Genomic DNA, 27,357 nt, shown 5'->3' with positions numbered 1-27,357 from the left:
TATCAATTCGAAATGTATTAATTACATTTGTTCACCTGGTCAAATCATTGACTGGGTTTGATGATTTTCAATTTGGTATTAATCAGTGTCTAGTGACATATATTGATACATATTCGAGGCAGTAAGCCCGCCCCGCCCCCAACCAATAAGCTTTCCATTTAGAGGTTCTGAAAAGATGGCATAACAGTGTGCTACTACCAAAAAAGGCCCGGTTTGTGGCAGACAGAGGACTGGTTTCGCCACCATGACAATGCACCCACTCATATAGCCATCTGAGTCCACCAGTTTTTGGCAAAAACAGCATGCCTCTTTTGCCCCACACCCCTCATTTACCTGACCTCTCTCCATGCGACTTCTTTTTGTTTCTGTGAATGCAGAGGGACATGAAAAGACAGTGATTTGACTATGTAGAAGAGGTGAAGAAAAAAAACAAGGGAGGTGCTGTCAGTCATCCAAACAGATGAGTTTCAAAAAATGTTTCTAAGAATGGAATCACAGATTTGACAAATGTATTAAGTGTAATGGAGAGTACTTTGAAGGGGATAAGGTTGTTTCATAAAAATAAATAAATAAAATGAAATACATAGTTTTGAAAAATATCTGGTTATGGGTGTGTAACCCCTCAGAATTAATCTAAAATATGCATTGAGAGCCTAATATGTTGTTCTAGGTACAGGGATACTACAGTAAACAAAATAAACAAGGTTGCAATTTATATTCCATGGGGTCTCATAGCATAGAGTCTACATTCTAGGACTTGGAATGGTGGAGAACTAAGACAATACATAGAAGAAAATAACAGCTTTAAAAACATTATGGGAAAATTAACCAGGGTTATTGTGTGTGTGTGTGTGTGTGTGTGTGTGTGTGTGTGTGTGTGTGTGTGTGTGAGAGAGAGAGAGAGAGAGAGAGAGAGAGAGAGAGAGAGAGAGAGAGAGAGAGAGAGAGAGAGAGAGAAGAGAGAAGGAGAAAATTTAGAAGGCTAGGTAAAAGACCCAAGGGGTTAGGATCCGAATGATCAAATATGGAGTAGCAATGCTAGACTTTTAACCTTAAGCAATGAAGAATCTGATAGACTGAAGTACAGAATCTGATAGACTAAGACCATAGAATTGGCACTGATATGGTAGCTTCTGAGTTTAAATTCCACATGGTTTGGTATTTTCAAATTTAAGTGAATTTCCTTGCCTCATCAAGATTTCAATCCAACGGGTGCCAAAGATTTAAGCAAAGATCCCCTAGCTCAAAGAGCTGATCATTTCCTCAGTCTTTTAAGCAAGATGGACGCTAATGAAGGAGGTACCTCCCTCCTTCAATGGTGTCGCTCTCCCTTGTGCCACCCTAGAAAGAAAGAATAAGAGAGAGTTACTAACCTCTTCATATTCGAAGAGAGCTCCAACTGGTAAGTGTTGTAACTAGCTATGACTGACACACACTTGTCTGCCCTGAGTTTTAAGGACTGAGAAGAGCAGAGTAGTGGCAGAGAACTGGAAGAGATATGATGTGCTTATTTTCCTTTGCACGAAAGCTCTGTAGCAGTCTTTGGTTCTTATAACTCCTTGAATTGGTGATTTTGCAATAAAATCTATTTTTTGGACTCAATGAAATATACAATAAGATACTGTGACATTTTAAAACAAACATAAAATGTGGGAAATTAGTGGGTATTTACTCATAGGTACCATAATAGGAATTTCTGCACTTTGCCCCCATTAAGTTACATGTGAATTCAGTCTCTCCCCAGCAACAGTCATATATTAACCCTGGCTAATCTAAGCCTTTTTATTTTTTTTAACATTTTATTAGGGGCTCATACAACTCTTATCACAGTCCATACTTATACATACATCAATTGTATAAAGCACATCTGTACATTCTTTGCCCTAATCATTTTCTCTTTTTTTTCCTCTTTTGTTTTTTTACATTTTATTAGGGGCTCATACAACTCTTATCACAATCCATACATATACATACATCAATTGTATAAAGCACATCCATACATTCCCTGCCCCAATCAAATAGGGCTCTTTTTTTTTTTTTTTAAACAAGGACTGTGAAGCTTTTCTGGCTACTTTCTGGTCCCCTCCTAACTGCGTCCCCTCCCTTCAACCAGGCAACTTTAGAGTTCCGAATCTGTCTATCCGGGAGCGAATTGAGATTTGTGTTTATTTATGATGCGTCCCCAAATCCAGGCATCCGTGGGAATGAGAGCCCTAGTTACCAAGAGACATATTGTACTTGGCTTCTTTGGGAGAGCCAGCAGCATTTGCTGCTAGCTGGGGGCTTTCTGGCTGATGCAGGGGCGCGCAGAAGGGGAGCTGGCTGGCGTCTGGGAGCAGATTTAGAGCGGCTTCTCATTGGAGGGGCTCCCTTGCCTGAGCTGCCAGACACTGCGGGCTCAACTGAGGCGCGGAGGTGCAATTCAGGCTGGTGGAGCGGCGGGGGAAGGCAGGGACAGGGACGTGAGGCTCTGGCTCAGCTCTGCAGCTGATCACACGCTCCGGCACACACCACACGCCGGTCGCCGGGGTCCCCATCTAGCAACCCCCAGCGGGGGCTAAGGGGCGCGGACAGTAGAGAGGGACACCAGGAAGAGGGAAACAGGGCTTTCCACCGGCAGACAGGAAAAAAAAAATTAGAGCGGTTTTAGTGTTTAACCTGAAAGTACGAGCGGCAGCTCGAGGCTCAAGCCTCACCCAACAGTCCTGCTGTCGCCTGCCAGAAGGGCGCAGCGCCCGGGGAACCCTAGCGTCCCGCGCGCAAGTCGGCAGGTGCTGGGCGGGCCGGGGTCTGCTCGCGGGGGCGGACCGGTGTCCTCTGGCACCAGGCGCTGCTTCAGGGAAGCCAGCGTGGCACCTCGGAAAAAAGAGGGTGCGGGGAGCGAGGAGCACAGCCGCGATCGCGGCGCGGGAGGCCGGGCTGCCTCGGGCCACAGCGCCTTCTGCCCTCTCCCGCTGGGTGAGTGACCCGCCGCCCGCGTCTCCCCGGGGCGCAGCGGCCGCTTGGGGAGGGGGGGCTTTGGAGGGTTGGGCCAAGGGCCTTGGCAGCGTCCGCTGAAAGTCGGCGGCTGGCGGGTGCTGGGAGAAGTAGTCTCTGGAGTCCCGGAACCCGGAGGGCCGGTGGCGGGGGTGTTGCAGCAGCGCTTGGCAGACATGCCTGGGGGCTGGATTGGGGCCAAGAGATAGGAGGCGGGGGGCCCCGAGGTCAAGGCGACCCAGAGCCTCCGGGGGGGGGGGCGGTGGGGCGCGGGGAGGGTCTGCTCCGGGCAGGGCTGCCGGCTTAGCCCCGGGAGTTCGTTGGCCCGTGCCGGGAGCGCCGCTTGTCAACTCATTCTTTCCGAACAGTCCGGGGAGGTGGCCGGGGATGCGGGCGGCTGCGGCCGGGCAGAGAAGCCTGGGCGAGCTCGGAGGCAGCGTCGCGCTGGGGGTTGCGGTCCTTGCAGCCCTCCTGCCTGGAGTGTAGGAGCACACTTTTCCAAGACTCCTGGGGCGGGGGGGAAAGGACGCCACCTGCCCAAGGGACAAGCCCCGGCGACCGCAGGGGGCAAAGACCTGGGCAACCCGCTTGGACGCCCCCCAACCCCTACCCCACCCCCCGCTGGTGAGCTGCCTCCTACCCCCACCCCCTCCGCGGGCCCCCACCCCCACCCCCACTTCCTCATTGGTGCGGGTTTGCTGCGCTGGGCTCCTGCGCCTTCGCTTCGCATTTGAATCTGGCTCGCCCCTCCGTATTATGTCTGCACTCCGAAGGAAATTTGGGGACGATTACCAGGTAGTGACCACCTCCTCGAGCGGCTCGGGCTTGCAGCCCCAGGGGCCAGGGCAGGGCCCGCAGCAGCTGGTGCCCAAGAAGAAGCGGCAGCGGTTTGTGGACAAGAACGGCCGGTGCAATGTGCAGCACGGCAACCTGGGCAGCGAGACGAGCCGCTACCTCTCGGACCTCTTCACCACCCTGGTGGACCTCAAGTGGCGCTGGAACCTCTTCATCTTCATCCTCACCTACACCGTGGCCTGGCTCTTCATGGCGTCCATGTGGTGGGTGATCGCCTACACCCGGGGCGACCTGAACAAAGCCCACGTAGGCAACTACACGCCCTGCGTGGCTAATGTCTACAACTTCCCCTCGGCCTTCCTCTTCTTCATCGAGACCGAGGCCACCATCGGCTACGGCTATCGCTACATCACTGACAAGTGCCCCGAGGGCATCATCCTCTTCCTCTTCCAGTCCATCCTGGGCTCCATCGTGGACGCCTTCCTCATCGGCTGTATGTTCATCAAGATGTCCCAGCCCAAGAAGCGCGCCGAGACTCTCATGTTTAGCGAGCACGCGGTCATCTCCATGAGGGACGGCAAACTCACGCTCATGTTCAGGGTGGGCAACCTGCGCAACAGCCACATGGTCTCAGCGCAAATCCGCTGCAAGCTGCTCAAAGTAAGTGCCACCCGCCCCTTCCCCACCTGAGCATGGCTCAGCCCCTCAGGCACCACCTGGAGATAGACTCAGCTGGGATCTATTGCCCCTTTTGGTGGGGGTGGGCTGAGGATGGGAGGTGCATTGAGCAAAGAGGAAAATTAGTGTGGTTTTGTTTGTTTGTTTGTTTTTACCACAACCTCGTGCTTCTATTTATCATTTTGGGCGTGAGGACCTCACTTCGTAATACTTAGTTACAAGGTGATGTTGGTTCCTGGAGCGCTGGGGGCATGGCTGCTCTGGTCTCTTCCCCGCAGTTCCTGCTTGTTTATGTAGCTTTTGATTGAACCAGTGCCTGCTCCTCCATGGACCTCTAGTATCAGAATGGAGCAGCTGTCCTTTAGCAGAGTGGTGCTGGGCTTCTTTCAACTTTCACGTAGGACTCTCACTCCCCTGCCCCTTCTGTTCTTAGTAGATAGTTTATTTCAACCTACCCAAATAACCCTCATTGAGGATGGTCACCTTTAAGAGTACACAGCCCCAGAAAGCATTTGACAAGGTGGGAGAACGCACACCTAATTCTTTAAAGTTTTTATTTTTACTAAATATTTTTTACTCTAGAGAACTATTCTGTGAAAGCATGAGTGCTTCTTCTCCAGAGCCTCTTGTTAATTTTACTGGGCGAAGCCTTTGTCCATTGCAGATGTCATTTCAAGCTCTCTCCCTTCCATGAAAGAGGATTTCTCCCTACCATCAGCAGTGTAAATGCTAAAACAAATTGCACATGGAGAAGTTATTAAAGCAAGGTCCATCTGGTCGTTAGAGGGCACCACAGCGAACAGGAGCAGCCTGTCCTAATAACATCCAATTAAGGGTCAGGGACCCAGGCATTAAAGCCCAGGTTTTTTTTAAGACATGTTGGTTGCAATTCATTTTTCTGAAGGACTTGCCTTGATAAGTTTTCAAATGTTCCTAAGGTGAAAAAGATAACCTCAAAATATTGAATATTTCTCAGAGACTGAATAGAGAACCAGAACCTGGTGCAGAATGTTATATTAATAAAATAAAAAATCATATATAAATTCCAAGTTGTTTTTTGTCTTTAACATTTCAATTTCCACTATGCAAGTTTATATATATATATTTCAGCCATAACTGATGTAGTTAAAAGTGAGGAATTGGGCTTTTAAAAAGTTTTGATCTTGAGTAATATTCCATCTTAATTTATAAAATCTAATCTAATCTAATCTAATAATGATTGCTCAGTTTAGTGACAGAATTAAGCAGGTAAATTGCCCTGTCAATGCACATTGTGTTTACTTTGCTGTGTGCTGTTCATATACTGAATTTTGTATAACTTAGTGGGAACTTCCAAGGTTGGGTCTGATGTATATTTTCATGAAAGTATTTATGAGTAATTGTCTTACATAGAGCATATTCTTTAAAAATTAACTCCAGTGAATTGCATAAGGGTTTCTTTTAATTGAACTTAGTCTAGAATTTTACTTACCATTGTTTGAACTGAGTAGTTGAATTGTTCTTAGTAATTGTTTTATTTTTATGGAAGTGGTGTTTCTTATATGTGTTTATTTCCGTGACTAAGCCAAAGTATATCTTTCTTTAAGCAGGCCTGCCAGACAGCGGCGGTTTGATAGCTAAAATAGTACAAAGGTCTCTTTAAAGGAATTCATGGTATATATCTCCTAGACATGCTTATAGAAGATACTCAGAGAGTAGTTGACCATATTGGTCTATTGGAAATTGAAAACGAGACTTTACAGAGTATAAACATACACTGTCATTTATTAAAACAAAGATCATTTATTAAAACAAAGGTTTATTCCCAGGTCATGTGTTTTGAGACATGTTTTTTAAAAATTGTCCTTATTTTTGTAAAGCAGAAATCATTGGAATTGATCTACAAATCAGTTTATGTGTATGTACAAAGGTTCAGTGAATTTAAAGTACCCAGTATTTACCCTGACACAGGGCAGTGGTAATGAAATTTGTACCATAAGAAATGTCCTAAGCTGAAAAATTTACAAGTTGACACATTTTGGAGTCTGGTGCTATATTAACACAAGGTGATAAGAATAATATTCAATGAAAATAATAAACATAATCCTATAAAGTCCCCTGATTTGATATACGCAGAAGATGTCAGTGTTAGAGGTAAGAATACCTGTCATGTGGATTCAATTTATATTGCCACAAAATTATGGGGGAAGTCTCCCCTGCTTTTTGGTGCATTGAAGGGTCGATCAATGATTACTCTGTAGCTAGCATGTTAGTGTAGTTCAATTGGTGTTTTGTTTTTTCCCCTGTAGCCATGATAATTAAAATGAATTCTTATTTTAATTTCTTGGACTTCACCTAAAAGGATTCATGTTTGAGGAGGTACTAACATTTAGCAAAAGTAGAATGCAGACATTTCTATAATAGGTCACTCTGATTTTCTCTTAGGGACTGAAATGAAGTGACCTAAAACCATCAATTGCACTTTTAGAGAGAAGCTAAACTAAAATTTCAAAGCAATAATAGTTCAATATTAGTACTAGAGTATTCAAAGGTAAACAATTGCAGCTATTCACAGTTCCCCCTTTTAGCCCTTTTGGCATTATACAGGTGAGATTTTTGTATTTTTAACAAGAAGATATGTTTTTGGAATACTGGAGGCAGCAAGAAATATGTTTAGATATATAGTCATTATGTATAATATATATGATAGGTAGTTTTTTCTATTACTTAATTTTTATTTAGATTTTCAACTACAGCTTTCTATTTACTGAATAAAAAATGTTTTCAATATCAATATAAAATAATTTTTAGTGTTGTAAATCAGTTTAATTTTTTTTTCATTACCGTAAAAACACAGCTATGGCTTTGGAATCACTGCCACTAGTAAATTGTCCATGCATATTGCTTTTGTATTTCCTCACTCTTGGTAGAAGTTTTTTGTTTTTGTTTTTAATCTCTCTGCCTCTCCCTGCCCCCTGCCCCCACCCCCTACCCCTTTTGGAATGACATTCATTTATAAGAAAGCAATTTTTTTCAACTCTGCTCTCCTGTTTTCTAATCACAGAAAGTATTAAAGACTCTTTCATTATTGAAGTTTAAAAATGGCAATCTTCTTTCTCTTACCTCTTATTTTCATACAACTTTTTACTTGTACCTTTTATTTCAGTTGTCTTTGCTTTTAACTTTATAGAATGGGCAACAAACAGTGTGGCCTTGTTAAGATATCTCCCCATTGGGAATGTTAATAAAGTTGTCTGGGTCAGGGAATTGAGACTAACAGGTGAAACACTGGCCCCTCTCATTTACCAGTAGGCCTAGAGGATTGGGAGCTCCCATTCAGTCTACAAACCTCAGTTTAATTGTAGACTGCCATTGGTGTGCAACTTGTTAGGGGATGATTACACCATGTTCCTCAACACATTACAGAATTAAAAAAAGATTAACTTATTCAGATGGCCCCTAAGACATACACATATGCATAAACTCATAGGGTACTGATAGTTACCAAGGCAAATCTTTCCAAATACATGATTTCCTCTTCAATAATTAAATACTGTACAACATAAAAGCATTTATACTGCACCCAGATTAAAAAAAAACAGAAGGCTGCATTTTTGTCTCATGGATCTCCAGACTGATTTCTTGGTCCTTCTATTCCTTCTATATGAAATTCATCCTTTTCCCGGAAGATCAGCTGTGGTCCCCTACATGTTGGTTCACTGAGGGTAACAGAGTACATTCTCCTCTTCTAACATCACACACCATTTATGCATCCATCGCTTTATTTCCCATTTACATGGATATTGAAAATTAGATACTGCTTAGATCCCACACAAGAGCGGTCAAGTGTAGCTGCAGGGACTCAAATCCATTACAGTCTTCACACATGCACTGATATTTTCTTTGCCTTTTCAAGACAGTGATTCCTGGTTCACATGGCTCCTGGATTTTTCTCATGAATGTATTGATCTACCTTCATTCTATATCTTGATGCATACATACGTTTTGACTCTATGATTTTATTTTGTATGACTGACTCTAATGATCTTGATCAATTTGCATTTAACATTTTATGATATAAATCTTGAAACAAACAGTAATTCTTTAGAAAATTGCATCCACACATTAGGATATGCCAATTGTTTTTCTTTATCATCATCCAAGTTAATACTAAAAATGTTCGAAGCGTCTAAGATTAGATAGCCCAGAATTCCAGGTGGCCAAATCCCTTATTGCTTCGTGAGTTTGTTCGGGGGGCTTGGTATGCTTTTTAAAAGAGTACAGTTTCAGAGAAGCGTTCCTTTCTCTGATATAAGTATAATAATTTTCCAGCAAGTACAGGGTCACTTTTAAAGCTACATTTGCCATTCTTTTCTTTCTTTTCAATAGAAGTAGTGAGGGGATTTTTTGTGTTTTTGTTTATTTGTTATTTTTCATATGGTTCCTGAAAAATGCACGGTGGTTTGTGCTTAGGGGATCCAGTGAGAACAGAAAGAAGGGACAAAAAGACCCACCAATAAGCAGCAGGACCTAAGAACAAGTGACAAAGGGAAATAGGAAAACACATTTGATAGATTGGAGGGAGTACGGTGAGTAGGAGGGGAATATGCACGCAGGGTTACAAATCCTGTCCACAGTCACGGCAATTTCCATAAAAAGCCCTCAGAGGATTTTAAAGCGGGTCTTTCATTTGAATGGCATAAAAACCTCATACAATCTATTATATTCCATTCTGTAAGGCACTTTCTTTTACTAAAACAAGCATAGTTAATAGGATAATTAGCTGAGCACTAAAATCACCACTTTAGATTTTCACCTGAGTATGCATATAACTTCGAGTGTAAAGAGTCAAAAGAAACATACACTGTCATTGTAGACAATCCAAAGCTTTTAATTTTGAGACAGTTACTGCCACCCCTCCCACCTGATTTAAAATTTGTATTAAATCCACCAATGAAGATCCATTAAAGAACGTTCTTGTGAGCATCATCCAAGCTGTCAGGACACCTAGGATAAGGCTCATGCTCTCCAAGCTTTCATTCGGGTCAGAGTGTCAAAGCCAAAGCCATAACCACTTTTTTTGCGTCACAGAGCTCTTTGGTAGCTGCTCTTGCTTCTAGCTTTGGTCTCACATCCTAATTTTAGCTTTCAGATATCACCCTGACCTCACGGGCAGTTGGTTTTATTTCAGACGTAAGAGTATATATGTATTACTACACGTTTACAAAGGGGAAGTGAATCTCTAGACAAAATGGAGGGTAGGGGTGGTGGTAGGCCAGACCTTTTCCATGTTAGCCTCCTCACTTTTCCTTGGATTCTGTCTCTCTTTCCATTTACCTTTCCCTCCTTTCGTTGTCTTTCCTTACATGGTGCAGAAAACCCCTTTCCAGTGGAGATTTATAGGACCTAGGACTTGGATCAAACTTCGGAGTAGAATAGAGGGAAATCTCATAAATTAGGGATTAGTGTTTACATTTTTAAGTTCAAAATTACTGAGCCTCACTCAAAGATAAGAAAAAGCACAGTCGTTATTATTAAAACACATTTATGGGCTATAGGGAAGGGAGAAAGGCAGCAAAGACATTGATTTTGTGGGGAAAGCATGGCCCTGCTGGATGCATGGAGGGACACTTGAGCCCCTTTATCGCAGGAGGAGGATGGCCAAATGTGAATGGCATTATGGCGGGCTGTAGCTAAAATGTTTATACCCAAAGTTGTGGTGAATATGTGTATCTTTGGCAATCAACAGTCTTTCCTCTGATATGAAAGTTACTTGTCTATAAAACAGTGAGCGTGGTAGTCCCTTTTAGGTATCCATGACTTCTGATTCACTTTCAAACCTGTTTTCAGATTCACAGTTGATTTTCTCTAGGCCATTTAGAAGTCTTAGAGAATTCAAAGTGATTTGAAATTAGTTACTTCTTTGAAGTTAGTAATTATTTCCATATTAAGTCATTAATTAAACTTCAGTTCTGCCCATAGATCAATTTGAATATGATGGAAATGTGTAAATATACCAAATGGAATTTAGAGGATACCTTAAAATTGTGCTTTAACATAAGCTATACTAAATTATTTTTAAATTGACGATATTCTAATTATGATTTTAGGAGAGTGAACTTAAAAACATTAATTAAACCTTAGATTTTCTTGATTTTTTCTATTCTTATGAATTTCCTAGAGTAGAGTTCACCCAGGAAGCTTTAAAATGGAGGAAAGATCTTTGACTCTTTCCCCAAATTCCAGATACTCGGGGAATAATTTAAAATGTATAGGAGTCATTTTCCAGCCCAAATTTTCCATGGCATGTTCTAAATATTTTGAGAATGATAAAGTTTCTCATTAACTTTATCATTTGCTTAACCTCTTCCCCATCATTTTTGCATTAATTGAATACATTTTATGATTCTAATTCATCATTTCATCAACTACAAGTCAACCCTAGTTATCAGCTTTTTAGAAATTAATAAAAGCTTACTGTATCACTTTAAAATTTTAGAAATGGTTTTCATTTTTGTTGCTCTTACACACATTCATTTAGGAAGTAATTATAGTTCCAGTTCTCTTTGAAATGAGGTTTATAGAGAAAAAAATGATAATATAGACCATAACAAACTATTTTAGCTGAAAGTTTCTGTATCATAATTCTGAAGGTAACATGATGAAGAAAGATTAAATATGTTACTATCTAAAAATCCTAATTATTATTATTAAATATTTATAATTAAAATATAATAATTCATGGCTAAATAAGGGAATTATAAAATTAGTGTATATCAGTGCTACTGATTTATCACATGCTCAGGTTAATGCTAACAATATCATGTAATTTTGCAAGCTCCCTTTTATCTTTTTGTTTTAGATTATTTTCATGTCGATGTTTACACTGTAGTTCCTTGAACACAATTTCTCTCACTCATGCAAGTCAAGAGACTTAAAACTAAGACATGAAATTTGTTTTTTTAATGTTTTACTTCCATGAATCTCTGAAATTTAGGTCCATTTCATCAGTCTATTAGGAAATCCTAGATTAGGATTTTGTTTTCTAAGAGCTGATGTGTATCCTTATGACAAATATATTCAGTAAGCAAACATAGTTTTCTGGAACATGTAGTGTATTTTACTGAATGTGAATATAATCTTGTTCTAGCCAGGGGCTCAAATTTCAGACAGGTTCAGTGCTTCAAGCACCTGCCTTGCTAAAACCACACCTTTCACTTTTGACTTGAGCCAAAGTCCCCTATTAAATTAATTCCACAATGATTACTTGGGTTCTCTGACTATGATAAGTTCAGGAGACAAACAAAAATCAAAAAGGGGAGTGCACTAAAAGTTGAAATATTAAATAGTCTAATATACTGGGAAAAGATCTAGAAGACAAAAGTATGAATATGTATGATCTCTTAGAGTCTTTTAAAAAAGAAATAATTATAGTTAAGAAAAGGTTACTGTGCTTTTTGGGGCAAATAATGTGTCCCTACAAATAACTCACACACCCATATGTGACTGTCTGAAAACATAAATAGTATTGTAAATTAATGTTCAAAGCATATATGGCAAACTTGAGGTAGCTGGAAAATGCATAACTATGGAAAATATCTTTCATCATCACTTTTCCCACAGTGCTGCATAATGGATGACCACCTTTTAGCTATGCGAAGGTTTGGTAGGGAATAAGGAAAATATTTTATTCGAAGACACTAAGCCCAGAATCTGTGAATATGTTACCTCATATGCCCAAATGATTTTTGATGTGATTAAGAGTTATCTCATGAGGTGGGGTTGGCAGGGTATTCTAGGTTATCTGGGTGGCTGCAATGTAAACACCACAGACAGTGGAGGCCAGGACAAGAGGGGGTGGACTTAGAATGGTGGTAGGATATTGAGCATATGACAGTCTTTTAACGTCAGAAAGTATATTGAGTCTAAATAGAACAGACCGGTGCCTACTCAAGTCTAAATCACTATATAGAAATTAACTACTTTGATTGCTAAAAATAAACTATATTTTCACCCCAGGTTGCCATTCTCTTGATAGCTATCTATAGCTAGGCTGCTTCTACTAATGGATTGTTTGAGAAATTTTAATAGCTCTCTCCAAAAGCTTTTAGGATTAGACACAAATAAGAAAGAAAATAAAACTAATTTAATATTGATCGACAAGACATGAAAATAAAACCTCTATCTTGGTTGAAAATTATTGCAAAGGAAAAAGTTGCCTAAAAACTATCTTAACACTCTTATTTAGCTCTGAAAGAGCGAATTTTAGATGGCTTTGTAATAACTACTCAAATTTTGATCACTAATTATTATCATCAGAATACCACCTTGTGTTTCTATAGCACCAATTTCTACATAGGTGAGTAAACAAGGGTACCGGCCTTTTGCTTATTATTCATTTTTTATTTGCTCTTTTAACAATGTGAATCAATACTTGTAATAAAGAATATAGTTGGGAGGTTGCAGATTTTACTAGTTAATGAATACGTGTGTAAAAATCAGTGATCTAGAATATCTAGTTTTTAGAATACCTAGTTTCTTCTATCATTTTTGGGTGAATTTTACCCTCTGTCAGATTTTCTTCTTCGTATTTTTTCATCTAGTCTCAAGGTAGAGAAGCAAAATTTCTTAATAATTTCCTTTGGATTAAAAAACAACCACCACGAATATTAGTGAGTAGCACTGAGGATGACGTAACCTCTCTAACGTGCTGTGCCTTCGGTTGAGACTTTTTAAGCGGTTGATGCGATACCACCTTTGGTTTGAAACTCTTCATTCTGAGAATATCGCACTAAATTACACTTTAAAGGGTTTTCGTACTCATTTACGATCATATACATCTTGGGACCCCTAAGTATGAGATAGTTTGTCTTCATCTACCATTTCATTGAGGAGCACAGTTCCTTTTTTATTCGTTTTGCAAAAAGCCTGTTAAATCAATGGACTCCCCCTCCCCCCACAAGTCCTATCTAACCGACTCCCAAGCCATTATTTTACCACCACCATCATCATATAAATTAAAGGAAACATTTTTCTACTACATAATTCTGAGAGGTAACAAGAATGGAAATGTAACAAAAATGCATAAAAAGGAAAGATGAATAAGGTAACTTTTGAGTCTGTTTATATTTAGTATTTATTCACTTATTATTATCAGAGAGTATCACTTTTCTAGGAGCTCTGGTGGTGTAATAGTTTTTCCATTTGGCTACTAACTGCAAGGTCGGCAGTTCAAAACCACCAGCTGCTCTGGTAAAAAAAGATGAGAGTTTCTATTCCCATAAAGAGTCACAATCTTGGAAACCCATAGGGCAGCCACAAGTCAGAATCATCAATTAAATGACATTGCATTTGAGTTTTGATTTTGTAGCAGTTTACTGGATTATACTGAAGCTCAGATCTACTACTTGATGGCAGTTTGGCAAAACTATGAACTTATGAAATGTAGATATTTTAAATTGCTGTCTGATTCAGGAAACTCCAGATTAACAAAATTTGTTCACTGTGTTTTCAATATTATAAAATCAAGAAATGGGCCATTTCAATACCGTTCATTGTTAAATTTTGAAATGAGTTTGAAATCCATTAGCAAAGCTGTTCATTTTATTTCATTTTGTAATTTAGTCCTCACATAACACCTTTGCTCTCCTGTCAGAGTTTATAGCTGCTACTTTTGACTATCATTGAAAAGCAAATTAATGTGCTTGCATTTTTCATAATTTAGGAAGTCCTTACATAAACCTTTCAGCATTAAGAATCCAGAAGGCTTGCCTACCTGTTTTGTTAAATGAGGCCTGGTGGCTCACTTGTTAGAGTATTCAGAAACTAAGCAAAACTGTTAGCTGCCAGCTGATCTACAGAAGGAAGCCATGCAGCCTGTTCCCTTACAGATGTGCTGCCTCCGGAACCCGCAGGGGCAGGTCTACTCTGCCCGTTCGGGCTGCTAGGATGGGCAGTCCACTGGATAACTGGGGCCAGTGGAGTTGCCTTTTTGAGAATCTGGCACGCAATGATTTATTATGCAATGCTTTCTGTCCCTCACAGACACGCTCACTTCTGTAGTTTGTGCTAACAGCCATAGTTGGGCCAGGCATCTCTCCAAAGCTCATGAGTTGGGGAATGGTAATTATAGTAAGTTGTATGTTATAAATAATGCATATATGCTCCGCACGAGCTAGGTGGTATTTCAGCCCATTTGCTAGGACATGGTTGCATAATGATTTGTTTGGATTTTGCTGCAGATGATTGATAGTGCAGAATGTTGGCAATGATGTAAATTATTGTTGGGCTGTCTTGAAAGTTTCAGCACAAGTAGTGATTTCTTTTCTTTTTCTGTGTGCTTGTCTAGTCTCGGCAGACACCTGAGGGTGAGTTCCTACCCCTTGACCAACTTGAACTGGATGTAGGTTTTAGCACAGGGGCAGATCAACTTTTTCTTGTTTCCCCCCTCACGATTTGCCACGTGATTGATGCCAAAAGCCCCTTTTATGACCTGTCCCAGCGAAGCATGCAAAGTGAACAATTCGAGATTGTCGTCATCCTAGAAGGCATTGTGGAAACAACTGGTGAGTAGACATAGCTATGTCATCACGTTTCTTTAGTCCGTGATAATGTATGTGCACAGAATCTGTGACAACGTGAACGAAATGCCTCAGAGCGCTCACGTAAATGAAAGTACAGACTTGCCTCTTGTTTCTTTGTAACATTAAATTGACAACTACTTCGAAAATCATGATTCACTGTTTTGATGGTTCCACCCATGATATTCTCTCAAATACTCAGTGCCAAAAATTCGGGGGAGAGTACTCAAATGACTTCTCGGGCTGTTCTGTTTTAATTATGCACTTGGAATTCCTATAATCATGATTTTTCTTTAAAGTTTCAAGGTAAAAGAAAAATCTGTGTCATTAGTGAGCAGCCTGGGCTCAGCATGTGTTTCTTGCCTTGGGGAGTGTGATCCCGGGTGTCACTGATGGAACTTTGAAATGGTGCTACTTGTAACCTCAGTGGGAAATTGCCTGTGTGTGTATGTGTGTGCATGCTAAAGCAGCGCTTTGATGTCAAAATAGGTCCGTGCCTACACCCAGATGCACCCAAGACTCTCTCTCTATATATATGTATGTTACATATAGATTCAATGTATATAAAATATGTTATATATTAAATAATATATATATTATTTATTAAGATGCAGCTTAACACTGGTCTTTACCACTAAGTGTGAGTATATTATTTGGGTCTAGCCATGTCTGGCTATATATCTAGATAGATGTGTATATGTCTATTTGTGAACTTATCTGTATATCTAGAGAGACTTTAACTTCTTTCTACAAACAATGAGCTAGGGTGGCATTTTTTGGATTAAATTCCTTCTACTAAAGTCATTTTGATTATCTCTCAAAATGCTACTTACTTTATAGAAACAATGACATTATTAAAATTAGCATTTACAATATTACAGATAAACTCAAGCTCTATACTAGTGTGTGGGATTTTTGGTGTGTGGCCTTTGTTTTTGTCCAAGGCACAGGGTAGATTGTTCATTGTCAGAGTTGCATCTCTGCTACGTAACACCTGTTGAAAAATTTGGCAAGATATTGAATTTTGTTTCTTTTTCTTCTAAAAATGAAGAATTACAAGCTTGACACTACTTACATTATGATTGTTTTACTTTTTAAGAAAAATCAGAAATGATTGAACTAATCAATGTGTATCTGAAGCTTGATATCTGAATTTTCTGTTTTATCATTATAAATCCTTTATTAAGTTTTTACTTCAATATTGGAATGATGTTTTGTTTTGCTAAAACATATATTAGTAAAGAACAAGGCTAATTAGCCAAGAATTACAATTAATGTGTAAATAGTTATTGTAGCCCTTTTATTGTTTTCGTTTTTATAACATATGGATCTGTCTATGATACATTTACCTTTAGTTTATGGAGTGTTCATTATTTTCCTGCTTACTGACATGATAAATTTTTTTCTACACTATTTAGCCTTAAAATCTTTCATTAGTTGTTTCTATATACTAATCTAGCTATCCATGTTTTCCTATGTATCATTAAATACTTTTGTGTATATTATTAAGAATGAGAATATCCCCCTGTGAGACAACAATGTAGTTTTTAAAAATCAGGAGATTTGTTATTAATAAGAATACTACAATTTGAGCATTGCGCAGTGGCAATATCATAGCCAGTGAGGTTTATCCGAGGTGTGATTATTGCTAATTGAAAATTTTCCCAATACCCCGCCGTGGCAACTTGAAATATAGTCGGCATCGGCAATTTTTGACAGTCTCTACGGAGACTGAGCAAAATAAATAAATAATAATAATACTGCAATTTGTTCCCTGATTCACATTTAAATTTTGTTAATATTTGTGTAATAGCTATTTTATTTCCTGTTTCAAGATAATTTAAGGATTATGCCTTTCTTCCTTCAGTATCAATATGGAATAGCTTCCGAATCTTCTTTAAAAATTTTAACTTTGGTAATCTTGAGTTCAAAGCTAGTATTTTGTAGAAGGTATTTCAAATTGAGTTTGTCAGAGAGTCCTGGTTTATTAGTTCTTTTTATTTTCAGATTTTGCAGAAACTCGTGGGGGCAGTTTGACTTGTCCTGTAGGGTCACTCTGAGTTGGCAACCACTCAGTGGCAGTTAGATTTTGATTTTTGTTTTATTTTATTCTTCTCTTAGATGATAGGTCTTTCAGAGTTTCATAATTTTCATTTTATGGCATCATAGTTAATAACTAATGTCCTACAGATAATCATTATGAGTTTGATAATATTAGATTTTTGTTTAGAACTGCAAATTTTATTTAAAACACATTGAATTGGAGAAGAATATTTTCCGCAGAAAATGTAAACTTGGCTGAAGACTTCATTTCTTAGTTGGGGATTGCATTTTATGAAGAAAATTTCAAGTCTGCTTCCTCATTACCTCTTAATTAAGCCTGGTTTCTTGATCTAATATAGCAAGACAAACAGCAAAACATTATTCATAATTTCTAGAATTTGTTTCATTGAAAATTTATCTGGCATTTTGTTTGGATATCACTGTCACTAATTTAATCCTGGACTATTCAAACCCTATAAATTCTGCCTACATTTCCAGACCTCTTTGGGCCTGGTTAAAAAAAAAACAAACCAAAACAAAGCAAAAAATTAAAAAAAACACAGACTTTTTTTCTGTCCGTGTGATCATTCAAAAATATACTGGGATGTATTCAGATTAATAATAAGTACTTTTCCTTCTTAATCCTTTCTGCCACAATAAATAGTACTTTCATATCTTGCTGACTGATTAGAATAAGTATGGATCTCATATTTCTGGATTCTTTTGGAACAAGCATGGAGTTTGAACTCTTTTGTGAATTGGTACATACTCTTGTGAATTTAGCTGAATGCAAGTTTCCATCCTACTTAGCTTTAAAATCCCAAGTTTTAAAAATTTACTCTTCTAGTAGACTAGACTAAACATTTAATGAATTGCTGCTATGTACTTGAAAGTCTTTGAGATGCTGGAGGTGTAATGCTGACTGAAACACACAGCCTATCCCTTTAAAGCCTTATATTCTAATTGGATGTGGTATACCACAAATAAGTAAGCAAGATGTTATCAGGTAATATGCCAGGGGAATCAAATATTAGAGAGCAAGTTGTGATAAAAAATGCATGCCAAGTTACTTGAGGTGGATTGTCAAGGATGATCTACTTGGGACCTGGTATTTAAGGTACCCAAAGGGCCAAGAGAATGCTGAGCCAGGACTAGGGGAGAGAGAGCAGGAGCACAGCAGGTGCTGGGAAACAGCAGGTGCCAGGGCTGTGAGTTGGGAATGCACTTGAGTCATGACAATACAGTGATAGAGGCAGAGATGGTAGGAGTGTAATGAGTAAGAGGGAGAGTGAAAACACAGAGTGATTGGGGTTTGCTTATAAAGCAAAGGCAGCATTAATATTTTAAGAAAATGATACTTTAGACATAAATGATGGACCTGCAACAATTTTCTGGAAAAAATGAAACAAAGAATATTTCCATGGCCTTTTACAAGTCCATATATTTATTTATCCACACACATAAGCATACATAAATAACACACACATGCATGCACAGATGTAAGAGTAAGTAAAAAATGCTATAAGATTACGAAAGCTTTTATTAAGCAAAAATATCAAAATGTGAAGCTATTGGGTTTTGGCATATCGCCCATTGCAGTCTATCACTCCTCTAGGCGGTGCTTCCTTATCTCCAACAATTCCCTGAAGTGTTCTGCACCCTTTGATTTACACCACACAAAAACAATGAGTTTGAAAACCTCTGGGGATTCCCATTGTGTTCAACAAAAAACAAAGCAGAGGGTAGAAGAGAGCAATAGAATGGAAAGCTACGTGGTTTCCTCAAGACATTCTCCTAGGCTCGCCCTTCCACCCTCAACAACGAGCATGCACACTGTGGTGCTGGAAGAAAAAAAAATCCTTTAATGTCTTACATCCACTAGTAACAGAGATATAGTTAATCATGTTTTGTTTGGAATAGACCAGTGCCTAAATAAACTCAAATTCTATTACCAATACTTTTTGACAAATACTCATATGCATAACAATAAAAATACTGGTTTCTAGTGGGATATGTGTAACTTATTAAATAATTAGTGAGTATATTATTTTTGAAATTCACGAAATCCTAGGCAGGTATGACTTTTTACATTCATGAAACTCCCTGTTCTGCCCATTAAGATTAGTGTGATCAGCAGTGGGATATGCCCTGATAGAGTGCCAGAGGGTGGGGAGCCTCCAGCTTGGAAGGCACTCAAAGTTTGACTCAGGAAGGTTTGCTTCCTCAGAGCAGGTGATGTCCAGGAGTCCATGCAGAAAAATAATGTTTGGAAATGGTGGTAGCTGTTGTACGATTCTGCTTCACACTATTGAACTATGGAATGATGTGATACATATATTTAAAAAATAAAATGAAGGTTTTTTAAAAAAACAAAATGTATGTCAGAAGAAATACTGAACGTTGTTCATGAGGATACTTATGGAGTACCTAAAGTGAAAAGAAAGATATGAATTCCACTCTAGTAAAGAGTTACCGCCTCAGAAACATGCAGGGCCAGTCCTACCCTGTCCTGTAGGATTGCTATGAGAAACAAATCCATGAATACACATATGTATCCAAGTCCATTAGTCCAATATTAGCCCATATGTCTGATACCAATTATGAGTCCTCTTCAGATTCGTGAAACACATGCAATGATCCTGAATATAGAAGATCACAGGCTAGTGAGTAGAAAGTCCTTGGGTCCAGCGACATTGTAATCATCTCAGTGGTGGCAGTGGTCTCCACATGGCTACTGGCAGTTTCAAGGGCTGCATCAGGGTAGGTCCATGAGACACCTCCTCAGGGATGTCTTGCACCGCATCAGTCATGTCAGTTGCAATGTCTCCCAGGGAATGGCAGAGAGAAAGTGTCTCCTGCCCCCAAGAAGGAAGTACAGATTTCCCAGGATTCTCAGGAGAAGGCCATGCCCACACAGAAGTCTCATTGGCTATCTCCAGATTGACAGCCTAGACTCCACCCCTACACTCTTAATCCTTAAATTGACACCAGATTTGGTGAGTACCACAGCGAGTGAGCGAAAGGAAGAGAAAAAAAAGCAATAAAATACCACCTTAGTGTGACTTTGTTTTTCATTGTTTTCTGTTGGGTCTCCCAGCGGTAGAGCACAGGAGGAGCAGCTGCATGAGGAGAATAATTAACACAAGGGTTTATAGGGGATGTAGGGGTAGGAGGTGGTGATAGGTGGGAAAGGGGACTTGGGGAGTAAGTAATGAAGGCAGGAAAGGGGGGCACTAGAACTAATTGTGTTTGCACAACTCATTTTAGAGGCGATTTCACCATGGGGGGCAGGGCGTTTTACAATTGATGTGGTAGCAATTGTACAATTCTCCTTGATGTAATTGAATGACTGAACTATTGAATTGTATGAGATGTAAACCATGTGCCACTAAAACTGCTGGGGAAAAATAGTGAACCGATTATTTAAAGAGGAAACTCAGGTAGACAAAGTAGAGTATTAGACTGAAATGTGCAGAGCCTTGGAGTTAGAAAACCAAAAAGGAAGAACACTTTTGGCACTCCTAAAGCTGAACCCACTGAAGAAAACTCAGGTCTCAATATTGAATGATTCTATGGAACAAATAACGGGTGCCATAGGAAGCAGCACAATAAGAGCTATAAGAAAATATAGTCTTTGTGCCAATACGGTCAAGAAGCTGATGGAAAACCACATTGGACTGAGACCTTACCCAAAACTATGGATCCGGAAATGGGAAGACTATCAACTGAGATGTTTCTTTCAACAGAGATAGCACTGGAAGTCATCACTGGTTGATGACAAAACATTTGGAAGCCTTTTACTTAGTCAAGCCATTAGAAGTGTGTATTATGCTCATTCCAAAGACAGGGCCAACAGAATGCAGAACATATCAAAGAATGTATTTACTAGCAAGTGAAATTATACTAAAGGTAATTCTAAAAAGGTTACAGCAATACATTGACAGGGAAATGGTACACATGTAAAAGAGATTCAGAAGAAGGTATGAGTTTAGGGAAATTATTATTTGTGGTCAGATGGATCTTGGGTCAAACAGAGAACACTGAAAGATGATTGCCTTTTATAGAGGCCTAAATACAGGTATGTACATAGGTAAATATATTTATATAGGATGGTGGGGAAATAGATCTACATGAATATATTTATAGGCTTAGCATTAAGACAGCAGAGGGACATTGGACCTCCACTCAAGTACTTGTACTCCACTCAATGCAAGAACACTTTGTTCTATTAAATTGGCATTTCATGATGCGCACCTTCCTGACACGATCGCTGAAGACAAATGTGTGCATAAGCAAGTGTGTTGAATAAAATTGATAGTGCCCGGCTATCAAAAGATATAGTATCTGGGGTCTTAAAGGTTTGCAGGTAAACAAGCAGCCATCTAGCTCAGAAGCAAAAAGGCCACACGGAAGAAGCACACCAGCCTGTGTGACCACGAGATGTCAAAGGAATCAGGTATCAGGCATCAAAGAACAAAAAATCATATCATTGTAAGTGAGGGTGAGGGCAGAGTAGAGACCCAAAGCCCATCTGTAGGCAGCTGGACACCCCCTTACAGAAGGGTTGCAGGGAGGAGACACGCCCGTCAGGATGCAGGGTAGCAATGGTGAAACAGACAACTTCCCTCTAGTTCTTAAATGCTTCCTCCTTCCCTCTCTCCCCTATATCATGATCCCAATTCTACCTTACAAATCTAGCTATACCAGAGGATGTCACTGGTACAAATAGGAACTAGAAACACAAGGAATTCAGGACAGATGATCCCTTCAGGACCAGTGGTGAGAATGGTGATACCGGGAGGGTGGTAGGAAGATGGGGTTGAAGGGGGGGAACGGATTACAGGGATCTATATATAATCTCCTCCTTAGGGAATGGACAACCAAAAAGTAGGTGAAGGGAGACGTGGGATAGTGTAAGATATGACAAAACAATAATTTATAAATTATTGACGGTTCATGAGGGAGTGGGGAGTGAGGGGGGAAATGAGGAGCTGATATCAAGGGCTAAAGTAGAAAGCAAATGTTTTGCGAATGATGATGGCAACAAATGTACAAATGTACTTGACACATTGGATGTATGATAAGAGTTGTACGAACCCCCAATAAAATGATTTAATGCATAAGAAAATAAAGATGATTGCCTGTCTGCCTTTGACTATGCAAGCACTTAATTGTGTATGACATGTCAAATTATGGATAGCATCGTAAAGAATGGTATTTTCCGAACATTTCATTGTGCTTATAGGGAACTTACGTAAAGAGCAAAGGTCAGTTCTTCAAACAGAAGAAAGGGTGGCCATGTCTTTTAAAATCAGGAAAGGTGTGTGTCTGGGTGGTTTTCTTTCACCATACTTATTCCATGCCAAGTAAACAACCCGAGAAGCTAAACTAAATGACAAAGAACATGGCACCAAGATTGGAGAGAGACTCAATTTTGATATACAATATGCAGATGGCACATCTGGTTTTCTGAAAGTGTAGAAAACGTAAAAGCAGTGAGTGATGAAAATCAAAGGTACAACCTTCAGTATGGATTGCACTTTTAAATAAAATGAAAATGACAATATGCACAACTGGACCAATAGGCAACGGTCATGATAAACAGAGACAAGATCGAACTCATCAAAAATGAAAGAAAGGAAGAAAAGATAGAACTTGTCAAGGATCCCCTTTTCCTCAAACCTACAATTAACACCCCTGCAAGCAGCAGTGGATAAAACAAACCACTCTTCACACTGGGCTAATCGACTGCAAAGCAAACAAACCCCTTTAAAAGCGTTAAATAGCAAAGAAGTTATTTCCAGGAGCAGGTGAACCTTACCTAAGCTATTGTATTTGTCAACCCTGTCATAGGCTCTGGAGGCTGGACAGTGAATAAGAACTGAAAAAGAATGTATGTCCTTAAACTGCAGTGTTGATGCAGAATATTAACTATATCATGGGCTGTCAAAAGAACAAGCAAAACCATCTTGGAAGAAATAGAACTTCAGAATGTTCCTTGGGAGGGAGAAGAGCAAGACGCGGTGTCATGTATTTTGCACCTCAGGAGGGTCCAGTCCCTGGAGAAGGACACAGTGCTTGGGACACAGAGGGTTAGTGAAAATGAGGCAGTCCCTCAATGAGCTAGATTGACATCAGCAGCAACAATGTCATCAAACACAGCGCTCTTGGGCAGGGTTGGGCTTCATTGTGCTGTACATACATAGGGTCAGTGTAAGTCAGAACCACCTCCTAGCAGCACCATCCTCTACCTTCCGTCACCCTCCCAATTCCATCACTCAGAATCACCCGCCTCAACTTCACAGCAGCCCTTGGTAAACAGGTCCTCCTCTCATTTAGAGGATGCTTCCAGGGGCTGTCGCCTCAGCAGGAGGTGGGGAGGCAAGTGAGAACTGAGCTGCTTTCTAATTTTCTTGAAAGTCTCAGTTCAGGACTCACAGTTGTGACTCTCCCCACAGTCATGGTTGTTCTGCAGTGAGCATGTAGTCGGAGCCCCAGCCGCCAGGAATTTTACCTGTCTGCTAACTGACTACGAGCAAACGCATTTGCGGTTTCCTCATTAACCTTTCCATCGTTGCTCCAACGGCAAATGCCTAAACGTAGGTTCCATCTAACTTTGGCTCTCTTTGCTTCTTCTCCCAGGAGAGAGCACTGCTAGAGGCAAACAAAGCATTGCAGATTTGGCTCATTAGGACTGGCTGCTTTCAAACTTCAATCTGGGCTCTGCTGCTAGTTGGCAGCTTTTTAATTGTCTTTTTTGTACTCGCAGGCTGGCTCCCCAGGGATCTATTTTAGACCTTTTCTCACTTTCCATGCCCCCAGTACCAGCTGTCCTAGCCCTTTCTTGGCTTCTCATCTCTCCACGTCTTCTATCAAAAAAGAATGTGACTCTTGCATTTTTATACTTATTCTCTTTATAGTTTCCTCACAGCTAGTTTCTCTTTTTCATCCCCGGAGTCTGTGAAAGTGTTCTTATTCGTCCTTTATAACGTTCTATTTCCCATGCGTTGCTTTCCACTTCTACATCTCATTTTCCAATAGTTACCAACTAATATCTGTTGGATCCTCTCTTATTTACTTTCAGATTTTGCATAAAGAAAACCATACAAACTCCCATTATTCATATTTGTTCTTTTATACGCTGAAATGTCTTCCTTTGATTCACAGACACTATACTCGTTTATTCTTTTTTCTTGGTCTCCTTTATTTTTTCTAACCATTTCTCCTGTCTTACATTACTGTCCCTTCTGATGCCTCATCTCTCCTATGAAGGTTGGCTTCTTCTCTGCCCTTGCTCCTTTACCTCACAAGCCAAACAAGCCAAACTATCAAGCTTCACCCAAGTCTTGCATTTTTCCAATTGGATGGATATTTCAACTCAAAGTCAACCTGCAAATACCAAGCCACCTTCTTACCCTCAAATGACCTCTTCCTCTTTCAAAAATGAATTTCTTTTACATATAGTTATTTTATCCCTGACTCACCTTTTTCTGTCTTTTATCCAATAAATTCGTTCATACCAAAATATCTATTTGGCACTTATTATACACAAAACACTCTACTAGACACTGGAGTTGCATTAGTTCACAAATGCATTTGATAACAGTAGCTTAAAAATGAAAGCGTGTCCTTGTGGGAACTTATTTTTATGTTGAAAATAGACAATGAACAAAATGAGGAAGTGTATTATCGCATAGTTCAAAAGTGGTAAGTAATCTGGAAACACAATTTAAGGCAGAAGGGTTTGGGAGCATAAAAAGGGTGTTACAGATACCTGGGTAACTCACAGTTTTATTTCTAAGAAATGCTGGATAGGCTCCAATTACACTCCAAAACACTGTCTTGGCAAAGCGAATATCCATCCACGAGACGAGCATTCTAGGTCTAGGCATCAGCAGTTGCTGCTACTCTCAGTGTTGTCTCTCTGTTCACATCCTCCTCTCTAAGCTGACATAACGCCACTCTTGTTACATGCCATGGACTCTATGTAATAGTACTTCTAAAGCCCCGACGTTGTCTCAGAAGGGCATATAGTACATCTGGAATCTCTGCTTACATGCAGATTGTACACTACTATCCATTAATATGCTTAAAAGACCACCTTCATGGCGTACCTGGGTGCACACATCCCTAATGACCGCCACCTCAAAACATATTTGTTTCTTCCTTACTGTAGTGCTCACCTTGCTTCCTTTGTCCGTGATTATGCTGCTTCACTGTCTCAGTTGGCATTTCTGTGTTCTCCTCTAATGCACAACAACTACCTATTTGCTAAATCTCCTCAAGATGCTCTAGTCCATACCTTTACCTGTAACAGGTCATTTTATTTTAAATCATTCTATCGGGGGTTCTTACAACTACTGTTACAGACCATACATCAGTTGCATCTGACATATTTGTACATATATTCCATCATTCTTTTCTAGACATTTACTTTCCATTGAGCCCTTGGGATCAGCTCCTCCTTTTTTTCCTCCCTACTTCTTCACAATCCTCGTGGTCCCCTGATAGATTGTAGATTGTTGATTATTTTCAAATCTCACTCCGACCACCACCTCCCTTCCCCTCTGGTTTCTGTTGTTCTTCCCCATCACTGGGGGTGCTTGGTTATGTGCCATTCATTGAGATTGGTGCCCTCTTCCCTCCCCACCTCTCCCTGCCCCCGCCCACCCTTTTGGTGTCTCTATTCCCATTCCTATTTCTGGGTTCCATGGGTTGTGAGTTCTATCTCTTGCCTATACCTATGAACATGCTTTTGTCTAGTCTACAATGTGGAGGAGACACTGAGGTCGTGATAGTAGGGGGTAGGGAGGCCTCCAGGAAACAGGTATATTGTGTGACCCATTAGTGCTCTACTGCACCCTGATTGACTCCACCCTTCCAGTGCCCCCTCTGTTGGGGGATGCGCCACTGTCCATAGATGGGCTTTGGGTTTCTGTTCCAACCCCCTTCCATTCTCTCAGATACATTTTTGTTTGTTTGTTTACTGTTTGTTGTGAATCTTCTGATGCCACTTGCCCAGGTTCAATGACACCTCACGATTGCACTGGCTGGTGTGCTTCTTCCATGCGGGCTTGTTGCTTCACTGTTAGATGGCCGCTTGTTTAACTTCAAGCCTTTAAGATCCCAGACACTGTCTTTTAATAGCTGGGCACCATCCTCTGTCTTCACCACATCTGCTTATGCACCCATTTTGTCTTCAGTGATTGTGTGTGTGTGTGTGTGTGTGTGTGTGAGCATCACACACTGCCAATTCATTAGAACAATGTGTATTGTGGAAAGGTATGAGCCAAGGCCCTTTCACTGCAGCTTCAGTGTATTGCCTTATAAATATATGTGCATAGGCCAATACCATTATTGTAATGGATTGATGTATATGCATAAATACACACCAATGTTAACCTCCCTATCTGTGCCTTTGCTTCCTAGAACTTGTCTCTGTTTCCTTTTGCCTCCTCCTACCCTGCCATCCCTTTCCCCCTCCTCCACTTCTGTAGTGCTGCTTCTCCACTAGCGTGGGGTTGCTCTAATACTCACAGGATCTCGAACTTCTCCTAGATGCTGGTTGTTCCCTCGTTGTTGCCCTGCCCATGATGCCATTCACTCACCACATCCTTCTCCCCACTTCCTTCTTCTCCCTCTACCTTCTGGGGCCATTGGCCCCATTGTTTTCTCCCCCAGCTTCCCTCCCGTGGTCCAAACTATATAATTAGGCAACCCATCCATGTTCTAGTCTAAACGATAAGAAAATATATGGCTGAAGAAAGAAAAGGGAAGAGACAACGATGAGAGTAAAGAAATAAAACAATAAACACCCTAGTTAGGTCCAGGTCTGTTTGCTGGTCCCCGTGGGACTCAACCCCCTGGTCCTGAGGGAGATCCAGAGACTACCACTCCTTGCCCGAAGTCCATTCTTGGGGCTCCTCAGTGGCTCCGTGGCGTGGCTTTACTCCAATTGCTGATCGGTTATGCTCCATTCTCCCACTGTCTCCCCACCATGTGTTCCCATTACTGTCTCCATATGCTCTAGTTAGAGGGCAGCATGTCTTGAGCTGTTGCTAGTCCCACTGTCCTCTCTGTGCCCCAGCAACTCCATGCAGGGACCTCATCCTCTGGGTGTGATGTGCCCATAGGCACATAGGCCGACTGCCCCTTTCTCTGTTTCCTTTTTGGTTTGTTTCCGTCTGGTATGGTGGGTCGGTTCCTTTCCCCTACCAGAAGGTCTTGTGCCGTTCTCTGTGGCACACTTTTCCAGGTGGGGTCAGGCTAGCTCTGGTTGGGGCCAGCCCTGTAGTCCAGTCTTTTC

General features: G+C 40.5%; 1 protein-coding gene and 1 non-coding gene across 2 annotated transcripts in view; both read left to right on the top strand.

Annotated features, from left to right (window-relative positions):
* Positions 1 to 3,732: 3,732 nt before the first annotated feature.
* KCNJ3 (potassium inwardly rectifying channel subfamily J member 3) overlaps positions 3,733 to 27,357 on the top strand; it is a 141,196-nt gene continuing 117,571 nt past the window's right edge. Inside the window, exons 1-2 of the mRNA XM_075529816.1 lie at positions 3,733 to 4,431; positions 14,777 to 14,993. Coding sequence (XP_075385931.1) covers positions 3,733 to 4,431; positions 14,777 to 14,993 — 916 coding nt within the window. The remainder of the gene's footprint in view (positions 4,432 to 14,776; positions 14,994 to 27,357) is intronic.
* LOC142425058 (U4 spliceosomal RNA) lies at positions 16,600 to 16,739 on the top strand. Its single transcript, XR_012779439.1, has one exon. It is a non-coding gene; the product is annotated as a U4 spliceosomal RNA (small nuclear RNA).

Source organism: Tenrec ecaudatus, chromosome 13, assembly GCF_050624435.1.
Source record: "Tenrec ecaudatus isolate mTenEca1 chromosome 13, mTenEca1.hap1, whole genome shotgun sequence".
Lineage (NCBI taxonomy): Eukaryota > Metazoa > Chordata > Mammalia > Afrosoricida > Tenrecidae > Tenrec > Tenrec ecaudatus.
The sequence above is the reverse complement of the archived record's forward strand: the minus strand, read 5'-3'. Positions and strand labels throughout refer to the sequence as shown.